This window comes from Gossypium hirsutum, chromosome D07 (genome assembly GCF_007990345.1).
Source record: "Gossypium hirsutum isolate 1008001.06 chromosome D07, Gossypium_hirsutum_v2.1, whole genome shotgun sequence".
Classification (NCBI taxonomy): Eukaryota; Viridiplantae; Streptophyta; class Magnoliopsida; order Malvales; family Malvaceae; genus Gossypium; species Gossypium hirsutum.
Window position 1 is genome coordinate 57122371 of NC_053443.1, and position 13334 is coordinate 57135704.

The 13334-nt window shown below is 35.8% G+C and overlaps 2 protein-coding genes across 2 annotated transcripts; one reads left to right on the forward strand and one right to left on the reverse strand.

The window, feature by feature from the left end:
* The first annotated feature begins 266 nt into the window (after positions 1-266).
* On the forward strand, positions 267-6111 carry LOC107958599 (ABC transporter B family member 15). Its single transcript, XM_016894415.2, has 7 exons — positions 267-699; positions 830-884; positions 971-1149; positions 1227-1684; positions 1785-2325; positions 3435-4349; positions 4523-6111. Exons 1-7 carry the CDS (start codon positions 457-459, stop codon positions 5912-5914), a joined length of 3783 nt encoding a protein of 1260 aa, XP_016749904.2. The 5' UTR covers positions 267-456; the 3' UTR covers positions 5915-6111.
* Positions 6112-8759: 2648 nt separating this feature from the next.
* LOC107958598 (ABC transporter B family member 15) lies at positions 8760-13334 on the reverse strand. Its single transcript, XM_016894414.2, has 7 exons — positions 12954-13334; positions 12804-12858; positions 12543-12721; positions 11977-12434; positions 11303-11843; positions 10289-11200; positions 8760-10201 (listed from the first exon to the last, which is right to left on the reverse strand). The coding sequence occupies exons 1-7, from the start codon at positions 13230-13232 to the stop codon at positions 8825-8827; spliced, it is 3801 nt and encodes a 1266-aa protein (XP_016749903.1). The 5' UTR covers positions 13233-13334; the 3' UTR covers positions 8760-8824.

Below are 13334 nucleotides of genomic sequence, written 5' to 3' on the forward strand. Positions count from 1 at the left end.
CACAGTTCCATTAAAATTAAAACTTGAAAACAAATGTTCTGTATTATACATATATACATAATACATATTGTATAATAGGATGCTAGGATTTAATACAATTTTTTAATGGCTAGAACAAAAAATGAAAAAGAAAATGGCGAAATATAAAAAGAAATTATGCATCATATTTGTCGATTTGATGGTACCCATGTGGGTAGCACAGGTCATCTCGGGTTCGAACTACCCCACCAGATAACACCTATATATATAAGACGTTTCCCATGTTTGCTGCTTAGCCAAAAACATCTCCCATTCTCTTGTTTCCTTTCTCACTTGCCTTACGAGACGACACTGTTTTGAGGCAAGCAAAGCAAAAAAAAAAAAAAACCAAAGCCATTTCAAGCAAAACAAAACAGGTTGCACTGATCTTAGGTGGTCTGAGAATCTTGGGGTTTTTTTCGTTTCTATGTATAATACATGGATGATGATCAGAGAGAGCAGCTGAAAACTGGTGCAGTCAAGAAAGTAAATGGGCCTATAAGGTCCATATTCATGCATGCCGACGCTGTGGATTTGTGGTTGATGACTCTCGGCTTCATCGGCGCCGTCGGTGATGGTTTCAGTACACCTCTTGTTTTGCTTGTTACTGGCAAGTTAATGAACAATTTTGGTGATGCTTCAGCTGTCACTTCAGACACGTTCATTCAAAATATCAACAAGGTCTCTTTTTTTTTTTTCACTTTGTAATTTTGTTTTTCCTTCTTTTCTTTTAAGACACACATGCAAACACGCCTGACAGGGCACGTTGACTCAAGCAGAAAGCTAACAGGTTTTATTTTATGGGTGGCAGAACTCGGTGGCTCTTTTGTATTTGGCTTGTGGGTCATGGTTTGCTTGTTTCCTAGGTAGGGTTTTTTTTTCAATGTTTGTTTTTCCCAAGGAATTATAAATTGAAGATATGATTCATTTTCATTGATTTTTGGGTTTTCAGAGGGGTTTTGTTGGTCAAGAACAGGTGAAAGACAAGCAACAAGAATGAGAGCCAGATATCTGAAAGCAGTTTTAAGACAAGATGTGGGGTACTTTGATTTGCATGTTAGCAGCACAGCTGAAGTTATCACTAGTGTTTCAAATGACAGCCTCGTAATCCAAGATGTCCTCAGTGAAAAGGTCTTTTTACTTTTATTTCCAAATTTAGACATTCATAAACAAAAAGACGCTAACGATGGGAAATTAATGTTATGTAGGTACCAAATTTTCTGATGAATGTTGCAATATTTGTGGGGTGCTACATGGTAGCATTTATAATGCTGTGGAGACTAGCAATAGTAGGCTTTCCTTTTGCTGTGCTTCTGGTGATTCCTGGTTTAATGTATGGAAGGGGATTGATAGGAATAGCTAGAAAGATAAGGGAGGAATATAACAAAGCTGGTACAATAGCAGAACAGGCACTATCTTCTATAAGAACAGTTTATGCCTTTGTTGGTGAGACCAAAACCATTGCAGAATTCTCAGCAGCTTTACAAGGGTCAGTCAAGTTGGGGTTAAAGCAAGGTTTGGCTAAAGGTCTAGCAATTGGAAGCAATGGGGTGGTTTTTGCAACTTGGTCGTTCATGGCTTATTATGGTAGTAGGATGGTCATGTACCAGGGTGCTAAAGGAGGAACTGTTTTCATTGTTGGCGCAGCCATTGCCATGGGAGGCTTGTAAATTTCTTTGAACCTTTTTTTGGATTATTTTATGCTTTATAAAAGAAATACATTCAAATATGACGATCTTTTTTACTGGTTTTGATGGAATCATCAGGGCATTGGGGGCTAGTTTGTCAAACCTGAAGTATTTCTCTGAAGCATGTTCAGCTGGGGAGAGGATAATGGAAGTGATAAGAAGGGTCCCTAAGATTGATTCAGACAATTTAGAAGGTGAAATCATGGAAAAATTTTCAGGATCCGTGGAATTCAAGCATGTTGAATTTGCATATCCATCAAGGCCTGAAACCATGATTCTCAAAGATTTTTCCCTAACCATTCCAGCTGGAAAGACTGTGGCATTAGTGGGTGGGAGTGGCTCGGGGAAATCCACAGTCATAGCACTACTGCAAAGGTTTTATGACCCACTAGGGGGAGAGATACTCCTTGGTGGGGTCGCCATTGATAAGTTGCAGGTCAAGTGGCTAAGGTCACAAATGGGTTTGGTGAGTCAGGAGCCAGCACTTTTTGCAACAACCATAAAGGAGAACATACTTTTTGGCAAGGAAGATGCTACCATGGAAGAGATTATCGAAGCTGCCAAAGCCTCAAATGCCCACAATTTCATCTGCCAATTGCCACAGGGTTATGACACTCAGGTTAGTCCTTGCCCCTTTAACTGCTCACTAAGCAATGAAAAATTAGCCATTACTTCCATTCTTAAAAAAAGGAAAAATAATAAAAAATTCTTCACCACTGAAATTCTAAATTGTATTGAAGCATGTTCTTCTTAGGGTTAATTCAACATCAAGCTTCGGTAAGAAATGCATGGAAAATTATGGTTTAAGAAACAATATATAAATATTTGATATTGTCATGAAAATGTGTGTGGTAAATTTAAATATTAAAAACGTTACATTTAAAAGTTAGTAATTTGAAGATATGACTCATTTTGCTAGTCTAAACAGTAAAAAATGTAACTTTCTTAGGCTTTTTAATTTAGATTGTCAAACCAAGGTTAAAATATGTTGTTAGTCTTTATACTTTGACAAAATTTGAGATTTAATCTTTGTAATTAAAAAAAGTTAAAAACTAATTTATCCTACTTTTTTTATTTAAAAATATCAATCAAGCCATTAAAATAGTAAGTATATAATTAGGCTGTTCACATTTGACGTCATATATAATTAATAGAAAATAAACAGGTTAAATTGGCAAATTTGGATAGAAACTACTAATGAAAATAATGATTGGACTAGAATTTTTAAATTGAAAAAGTAGAAGGATTGAATTTTTAACTTTTAAAGTACAAGGATCAAATCTCAAATTTTATACAAGTGCAGGGTCTAATAACAAATTTTAACCATATTATAGTAGCAAAAGTCATAATCATGTTACCAACTTAAATTAGGAAAATCACAACTCTTGGGCTCAAAGGCTATGCCAAGAATAATATTCTATGGGGCCTTAGATCACCATTCTCCCTCAGCTGGACCAAAGTATTGTTCATTGAACACTTCTCACACGTAATTGGCAAATAAAAATTTTTTAAAAAAAAGTTAAAAATAATTCGAAATAATTTTTAAAATTCAAAGATTTAGGATGATAAAATTTAACCGGTTAAAAAAATTAAATCGAGTTAGAATGATAAAATACTCGATTCGATCGAATATTCACCCCTCTTTTCAAGTGTTATGATCGATTATTCAAACCATATATTTCAATGAGCTTGTACATGCTAAATAATGAAGTTCTGTTCTTTGAATAGGTTGGCGAAAGAGGAGTTCAAATGTCAGGAGGACAAAAGCAAAGAATTGCTATAGCAAGAGCAATTATAAAAGCACCCCGAATCCTTCTTTTAGATGAGGCAACAAGTGCACTAGACTCGGAATCTGAACGAGTGGTGCAAGAAGCAATAGACCAAGCCTCCATTGGCCGAACCACCATAGTAATCGCCCACCGCCTGTCTACCATCCGCAACGCTGATCTTATAGCAGTTTTCCAAAATGGCCAGGTTATAGAAATTGGATCACATGATGAGCTGATAGAAAATCAAAATGGTCACTACACTTCATTAGTCCACCTTCAACAAACAGAGAAAGAAAAGAACCCTGAAGAAGCTAACTCAACTTTACCTACTTGTGCTTCATCTTCAATCACAAATATGGATATCAACAACACAAGTAGTAGAAGACTTTCATTGGTTAGTGGATCAAGTTCTGCCGATTCTTTTTCTCAAAACCGTGCTCCACTGGCTGGCATTTCCGTGGTGGAAGATCAAGAAAAATTGCCAGTCCCCTCTTTTAGAAGATTGTTGGCATTGAACTTACCAGAATGGAAGCAAGCAATGATGGGATGTTCATGTGCAATCCTATTTGGTGCAGTTCAACCTGTTTATGCATTCTCACTAGGATCTATGATATCAGTATATTTTCTGACTAATCATGATGAGATCAAGGAAAAGACTAAGATCTATGCCTTATGCTTTCTCGGGTTGTCGGTGTTTTCATTTCTGATTAATGTTGGCCAACATTATAATTTTGCATACATGGGAGAGTACTTGACAAAGAGGATTAGAGAGCGCATGCTTTCAAAGATACTCACTTTCGAAGTAGGCTGGCTTGATCAAGATGAGAATTCAAGTGGGGCTATTTGCTCTAGACTTGCCAAGGATGCCAATGTGGTATGTATTTTCTTATGCTGATCTTTGATTAGGTTGAGTTTTCCAACTTGTGACAATGATTTGCAGGATTTGTAGGGCCAATAATCTAGACCACTTTATCGATGGTCGGGAAGTAAGATGGTTTTGATGACTATCCTGCATCGTGGTTTTAATTGTTCTTTTTGTTTTTGAAGGTAAGATCTTTGGTTGGTGACAGAATGGCACTAGTTGTTCAAACCATTTCAGCAGTAACCATAGCTTTCACCATGGGGCTGGTCATAGCTTGGAGGCTTGCACTTGTGATGATAGCGGTCCAACCAATCATCATCGTTTGTTTCTACGCGAGACGTGTCTTGCTTAAAAGCATGTCTCAGAAGGCTATCAAAGCCCAAGAGGAAAGCAGCAAGCTAGCTGCAGAGGCAGTTTCCAACCTCCGAACCATCACTGCCTTCTCCTCCCAAGACCGAATCCTGAAAATGCTGGACAAAGCCCAAGAAGGCCCACGAAGAGAGAGCATTCGCCAATCATGGTTCGCTGGTATTGGCCTTGGCACATCAACAAGCCTAACAACTTGTACTTGGGCCTTAGACTTTTGGTATGGTGGAAAACTTATGTCACATGGCTACATCACTGCAAAGGCTTTGTTTGAAACCTTCATGATCTTAGTAAGCACAGGTCGAGTAATAGCCGACGCAGGAAGCATGACTTCTGACCTCGCGAAGGGCTCAGATGCAGTTGGATCAGTCTTTGCTATATTGGATCGATACACTAGAATTGAACCCGAAGACCCTGACGGTTACAAACCCGAAAAGATGACAGGCCATGTAGAACTTCGCGACATAGACTTCGCGTACCCCGCCCGACCAGATATTATTATCTTTAAAGGCTTCTCACTCAAAATTGAAGCAGGTAAATCAACAGCATTGGTAGGACAAAGCGGGTCGGGTAAGTCAACCATCATCGGATTAATTGAGAGATTTTATGATCCTCTTGAGGGAGCAGTAAAGATTGATGGTAGAGATATAAGGTCATACCACCTTAGGTCGCTAAGGAAACACATTGCACTTGTCAGCCAAGAGCCCACATTATTTGCTGGTACAATCCGAGAAAACATTGCATATGGTGCATCTGATGAGACAGATGAAGCAGAAATCATTGAGGCAGCTAGAGCAGCCAATGCCCATGATTTCATTTCAGGGTTAAAAGATGGGTATCATACATGGTGTGGTGAAAGGGGAGTTCAGCTATCTGGTGGCCAAAAGCAACGCATTGCAATAGCAAGAGCCATATTGAGAAACCCGGCAATTTTACTCTTAGATGAGGCAACCAGTGCCCTTGACAGTCAATCAGAGAAAGCAGTACAAGATGCACTTGAAAGAGTAATGGTGGGGAGAACCAGTGTGATTGTGGCACATAGGTTAAGCACCATTCAAAACTGTGACCAAATTGCAGTGTTGGATAAAGGCAAGGTTATAGAGAAAGGGACCCATCAATCTTTGTTGGCTAAAGGACCCACTGGAGCATACTTCTCATTGGTTAATCTCCAAAGGAGACCCCACAACAACACTGCTCACTCAATCAACTAAAATTACTTGGGAAAAAGATATTGTTAGATTAGGCTTTTTATTTAAAGCAAACCATCCAAACTTTGATGGTGAAAGGCCTAACTTATTTACAATATTCTCTACCCAACTTTTCCCTTTCAATTCCCTATGCTGAAAGGGAGATCTGCAATCACTGTAATATCAACTTTGATTTTTCAATAAATGCCTATTTCTCTCTCTTTTAAATGGTAAAGAAATTTATTTTTAATATCAACTTTTTTTAGGAGTAAATAAGCAATTCTACTATAAAATGAGTAATTTAATCTAATTTTTAATCAAATAGTTTAAGGGAATAAAAACGGTGAATAATTTAATTTCTATAATTTAAAAGGTTAAAATATGCTTAAGTCCTTGTATCTTTCATACATTTAAAATTTAATCTCCTTATTTTTATTTAAAATCTTTTGTTAAATTCAAGTTCATTACAACATCATTTTTGTTACATAATTACTGAGTGAATTTTTTTAATTTCAAAATATCACGCCAGTGAATTTAATAGACAAATTTTAATGATGTTAACAATTAGACGTACATTTTAAAAATTAAAAGGTTAAGGGACTAAATTTGTATAAATAAAAGTAAAGAAATTAAATTTCAAATATGCTAAGAGTACAAAGTCTTGAAACATATTTTAACTATTTTAAAATGAAAAAAATATTATGTAGATTGCCAGTGGAGTTTTTAGACTTCACAAGGAGGGTTAAGAGTGGACAAGTGTCCTATAGAGAGATATAGTAAAATATTTTTTTAAAATAAATATTTAAAAAAAAGTGAAAAATGATAATTTTTTAAGATTATTTTCCAATAAAAAAAGTATAATGTTAGTGTACCAAATAATAACCCATTTAAAATTATGTTAAATTTTGATACTTTTCATATATTTTTTTTTATTAAAAAGTCACAAAGTGAGTTAAAGTATTATGGAAGCCCTTCCACAATAAGTTAGATAGTATTTTATGCCTCTACTTAAAGAATGAGCAAATTAGTCAATGTAGCATATATCAAAGAGCAAATTGGCTTTTTTTATTAAAAAATTTATCTCTTGATATTATTAAATATTGGCATGGCTGATGGAACAATCATATAGTGACATGTGGCACACCACGTGTACCTCATATTAACATATATAGATAAGTTTTTAACGGTAAAAATAAATAGAATTTTTAATAAGATCAGTTTGTTCTTTGATCTAACATACAATGACTAATTTACTTAATTTTTAAATAAATGAGACAAAATGCAATCTGACTTTTAGTACGAAACTTTCATAGTAGTTTTACCTACAAAGCTATTCCATTAACCATGTGAAGCATCATGAATTAAAATGTCATGAAGTTCGGATGGATAGTATAAACCGAAGCAAATAACACACCTTTAGCTAAGCTCAATCGATTTAAGGGTCCTTTTGGATGGACGTTTACTTTTAGTGCGGTATGTTTAGTTTTTTTTTTTGTCTCACGCTATAGTTTTACTTTAATATCTAATCCCACTATCACTGATATTTTTACATTAATCACAAATAAACGCGCCGTCCGAAGAATTAAGTTTTCAAATAATTACATAAAAATCACTTTCTAAGATAATAAAAATTATTATAAAAATACCATATTTTAAAAATTATCTAGAAGAATAGGGTGATTTTTAGATTATTTAGAAAAACATGGTATTTTTTTTTCTTCTTCCAAAAAACAATTTTATCATGTCAAATGACGAGTTCCCTGTATTTGTAACATATGTCACACTTTTTATTTTTTGTAGAAAAGAATTGGTTTAGATTATCATGTGTCAATATCATATAAAGCCCTCATGTCAAGTGACAATTTCACGTAAAGTTAATACATGACAAGTCAACTCGGACCATTATTCTTATTTTAAAATTTTAAAGTATGACATGTGTCACATACTTAATGAATCCATTATTTAACATATTCTTTTTTAAAAAAATCTAAAACAATACCGTATGTTTCTAAATAAATTTTAAAATACAATAATTTTATAAAATACTCTAACATTCCTCTTTACATTTGATTTATTTAAAATTGACCCATAACCCAAATTAGTCTAAATTAAATTCAGCCCAATCAATAAATTAATTAAATAAAATCAAATTAAAATTCAAGTTAATTCCTTATTAAATAAAAAATTTTAATTTAATTTTAAAGCTAAATCAAAATTCAATTTTATCTCCAAATTAAATTTAGTCCAAAATTGGTATAAAAGCCAATTTTGATCCATTTGTTTGCCAAATATTATTGAACTCATATCAAATAACACCGCTCTCCAAAAAAAAAATCTACATAGGAAATAACGAGTGATTAGATTATTATTGGTAAAAGTATTATGAAAATCTTTATACTAATAGTCAAATTTAATTTTGCTTCTTAAACTTAAGAATTGTGCAAATTAATCTTTGTACGTTAGGCAAAGAGTAAATTAATCATTTTTATTAAAAATTTCATCTATTTTTATTGTAAAATTGATCTTATTGACAGAATAACCAAATAGTTGCACATGGCGTGTCATGTGTGCTTCATTTTGACATATGTGGACGAGCTTTTAATCATATAAATGGATGAAATCTTTAACAGAAGGACCTTTGCTCTTTTGATCCAATGTACAATGATTAATTTGGTCATTTTTTTATTGGAGGGGGCAAAATATAATCCGACTCTTAGTATAAGGTCCTATATGATACTTTTGCCGAATGTTAGCAGGACATGGACTGGCCTCCAACTCCAAGAAATGATTAAGCTCAAAGTGAAAGCTAAAAGCTAAGAGGCGTTTTATCACCCACTAAAGCACAAAAATAAACTATTAACACTGATGATTTTCATAATATCAGAAATTCTTGATTCGAACTTTCATCTAAAATACACCAACTCATTTGAATGACTAAGTAGAATTATGTGCTCTACTTTGAAGATTAATCAAAGAGTAGTAAGCTCCTGTTGGACCCTTGGCTAACAAAGATGAATGGTTGCCTTTCTCCACCACCTTCCCTTTGTCTAACACAACAATAAGATCACAGTTTTTAATGGTGCTTAGCCTATGTGCAACAACAACACTAGTTCTTCCCACCATCACTCGCTCTAATGCCTCTTGCACCACTTTCTCAGATTTACTGTCAAGTGCACTGGTTGCTTCATCTAACAATAACATTGCTGGGTTCCTCAATATGGCTCTGGCTATGGCGATCCGTTGCTTCTGGCCCCCAGATAGTTGCACACCTCTGTCTCCACACCGGGTATCATAGCCATCTACTAGACCTGCTATGAAATCATGTGCATTTGCTGCTTTGGCTGCCTCAATGATTTCGGACTCATCGATTTTATCAGATGCTCCGTATAGAATGTTTTCCCTTATTGTGCCAGAAAATAGTGTTGGTTCTTGACTAACAAGTGCTATGTGTTTCCTCAATGACCTTAGGTTGTAAGACTTTATATCTCGACCATCAATCTTCACAACTCCTTTTACAGGATCATAAAATCTCTCAATTAAACTAATGACGGTTGATTTACCAGATCCACTTTGTCCCACCAGTGCTGTTGATTTCCCGGCTTCTATGCTAATTGAGAAATCTTTCAAAATGCTCACATTAGGTCGAGCCGGATATGCAAACTCAACATCACAGATTTCTACACATCCTGTAATTTCTTGTGCAAGGTAACCACTAGATTCATCAGGTTCAATCCTTGTGCAGCGGTCTAATATCGCAAACAAAGATCTAACAACCTCAGCGCTCTTGGCCATGTCCGATGTCATGCTTGCAGCTTGAGCAATTACAAGGCCGGTGCTAACCAAAATGAGGAATGTTTCAATAAGGGCTTTAGCAGTGATATATCCTTGAGATATGAGTTTTCCACCATACCAAAAATCAAAGGCCATAATACAAGCAGTAAGAAATTGAGCTGAACCAAGTCCTAGACCTGCAAACCAAGATTGTCTAACATTCTCTTTTCTTGGAACTTCTTGGGCTGCTTGCAACATTTTCATGATTTGATCTTGAGATGAGAAGGCAGTAATAGTTCTGTGGTTGGAAACTGCCTCTGCAGCAAGCTTGCTACTTTCTTCTTGTGCTTTTCTGGCTTTCACAGACATTTTTTTAAGAATAACCATCCGAGCGTACATGCTAAGGATGATGAGCGGTTGGACAACAATCATGACAATGGCAAGTCTCCACGCAATGAATAGGCCCATCGCACAAGCTATAGTTACACCCGAGATGGTTTGCACAAGAAGAGACACTCCATCACCAAATAAAGATCTCACCTGGAAACATACAAGAGCATATAGTTAGGTGATGTCCATAATCAATTATATATAGTCATAAAGAAGGTTAGAAAATGCAGAACATACCACAGTAGCATCTTTCTCTAACCTAGCACAAACAGTGCCACTGGAATTCTCATCTTGGTCAAACCACCCAACTTCAAAAGTCAACACCTTTGAAAGCATCTTCTCTCTTATCCTCTTTGTCAAGTGCTCTCCCATGTAAGAAAAATTGTAATGCTGGATAATATTTATTATCAAAGAAAACAACGAAAGCCCAAGGAAACTCAGAGCATAAACCTTTATCTTTTCTTTAATTTCACCATGATCTGTGAGAAAAAATATTGATATCATTGACGCCATTGTGAAGGCTGAAAGTGGTTGCACTGCACCAAATAAAATTGCGCTTAAGCATCCCAGAGTAGCTTGTTTCCACTCTGGTAAAGTCAAGGCCAACAATCTCCTGAAAGATGGTGCAGATGTTTTTTTATCCTCAACATTCATTTCTCCAACTAGTGAAGCATGATCTGGTGCTACAGAGTTGGCTGAACTTGTCCGACTGGGTAAAGAAAGTCTACGACTGCTTGTAATATTGATTTCCGTGTTTGTTATGTAAGCGGAATTATTCGTAGATAAATCTTTATTTCCATTGTTTTGGACTTTTACTTGTTCTGTTTGTTGAAGTTGCACTAGCATGGGATAGAAGCCATTTTCGTTGACCATTAATTCATCATGTGACCCCATTTCCATGACCTGACCATCTTTGACGACAACAATTAAATCTGCATGTCTAATGGTAGAAAGACGATGTGCAACGATGATAGTTGTGCGTCCAACGGAGGCCTCGTTAAGAGCTTGTTGCACAATACGTTCAGATTCAGAGTCTAATGCACTTGTTGCCTCATCTAGTAGGAGGATTTTGGGTGCTTTAATCATGGCTCTTGCTATAGCAATTCGTTGTTTCTGTCCACCAGACATTTGAACCCCTCTTTCACCAACCTGTTTAATATTAATCTTTAAACCATATATGATGCTTGTATAATCAAGTTTGTGCATTATAGTTGATATAATCTAATAAACACAAAAGGTAAGCAGACAAACCTGGGTGTCATATCCTTGAGGCAACTGAGAAATGAAGTTATGGGCATTGGAAGCTTTAGCAGCTTCAATAACCTCTTCCATTCCAGCATCCTCCTTTCCAAAAAGTATGTTCTCTTTAATGGTTGTTGCAAACAATGTAGGCTCTTGACTCACCAACCCCATTTGTGACCTTAACCACTTGAGCTGCAATTTATTAATAGAAACCCCATCAACAAGTATTTCCCCTTCAAGTGGGTCATAAAACCTTTCCAACAATGATATCACAGTTGATTTTCCTGATCCACTACTACCCACCAAGGCCACAGTCTTTCCTGCAGGAATTTTGAGACAAAAGTTCTTGAAAATTATGCTCTCAGGCCTTGAAGGGTATGCAAACTCTACTTGCTTGAATTCAATTTCTCCTAAAATATTATCCAAAATTTCCCCTTCCATGTTATCCACATCTATTTTTGGGGTTCTTCTTATCACTTCATTTATTCGTTCGGCAGCTGAACGTGCTTCAGATAAAGGCTTCAGGTTGGATAAACTAGTACCAAGTTGTCTGTTCAATAAAAGGGAAAATAACACCAAAAATATCAATGAAAAAAGAAGTTTTATATAAGTATATAAAATACCATCTTAGATAAGAATTTACAGTCCTATTCCTAATAGAATTTGAAGTTCAAAACTCTTACTGTCCACCAGTAGCAATGCAGGTGCCTACTATGAAAATAGTTCCTCCCTGAGCTCCATGGTACATGACCATTCTGCTACCATAGTAGGTAATGAAAGCCCAAATAGCAAAAGTGATGCCATTGCTTCCAATGGCCAAGCCTTTAGCCAGCCCTTGCCTCAACCCTAACTTCAAGGATCCTTGTAGAGCTTCAGAGAATTCAGTTGTGGTTTTGTTTTCACCAACAAAGGCATAAACTGTCCTTATGGAAGATATTGCCTGTTCTACTATTGTGCTGGCCTTATTGTACTCCACCCTAATCTTCCTTGCAAGACTTAGTAAAATCTTCCCATATATTAAACTAGGAACCACCAACAACAAAACAGAAGGGAAAATCACAAGGGCTAGTCTCCATAGGATCAGAAAAGCTGCTATGTAAGTTCCAATAAATGTAGAACCTCTTGCTATTAAGTTTGGGACCTGATGCATATTCAAACCAGTTAATCAACTTACAACCTGAAGGAAAGTAATTCTTTCTTTTCTTTTTTCTCTTTTATTTTGATTGTTGAAGATTTTAGTTGAACTAACCTTCTCACTAATAACTTCTTGAATTATGAGACTGTCATTGGAAACACTTGTGACTACTTCAGCTGTGCTTGTTACATTCAAATCAAAGTAGCCTACATCTTGCCTTAGAACAGCTTTCAAATACCTTGTTCTCATTCTCGTAGCTTGTCTTTCACCTGTTCTTGTCCAACAAAATCCTTCTGAAATTTAAAAAAAAAAAATTTAGATAGCAAAATAAGAATTATATGTGGCCATAGAACTTTGTATTAACTTCAAGCTCACCTAGGAAGGACCCAGCCCATCCCCCACATGCACTCAGAACAACATACAGAGCAACCTGTCAACCAAAGAAGACAAACCAAATTGTATCTTATCAGATTATAAGCAAACATACTATATTATTATGTTGTAAGTTTGTAAGTAATAACATACTTGGCGAACGTTGTGGACGAGAATACCAACAGATGAAGCTTCATTAGCACCACCAACACTGTTAAACATGCGACCAGTCAAATATATAATCAAGGGTGCAACAGTGCCATCTGCAACAGCTCCAATGAAGCCTACAGCCATCAAACACATATCTACACCATCGGCATGCATGAAAATGGAGCTTATAGATAGATTTTTATTCTTCTTAACAATGCTTCCAATATCTTTACTACTCATTTTCTTATCTGCCATATTGGCCTTTCGTTTTCCTTCCTCCATTATCTATACCAGTTGATGTTATAAGGGCAGCTATAGAGATGCAGATTTGCAGCCTGAAAAATGATAGCTTAAAGACCAGGAAAGAAATAAATATAAGGCGGG

Coding starts and splice junctions, on each gene's coding strand:
- LOC107958599 (XM_016894415.2), top strand. CDS start 457: ATGGATGATGATCAGAGAGAGCAGCTGAAAACTGGTGCAGTCAAGAAA. Junction 885..970: donor ATGGTTTGCTTGTTTCCTAG/GTAGGGTTTTTT, acceptor TTGGGTTTTCAG/AGGGGTTTTGTTGGTCAAGA. Junction 1,685..1,784: donor GCCATTGCCATGGGAGGCTT/GTAAATTTCTTT, acceptor TGGAATCATCAG/GGCATTGGGGGCTAGTTTGT.
- LOC107958598 (XM_016894414.2), bottom strand. CDS start 13,232: ATGGAGGAAGGAAAACGAAAGGCCAATATGGCAGATAAGAAAATGAGT. Junction 12,722..12,803: donor ATGGGCTGGGTCCTTCCTAG/GTGAGCTTGAAG, acceptor TTTAAATTTCAG/AAGGATTTTGTTGGACAAGA. Junction 11,201..11,302: donor CTCAAGGATATGACACCCAG/GTTTGTCTGCTT, acceptor AATATTAAACAG/GTTGGTGAAAGAGGGGTTCA.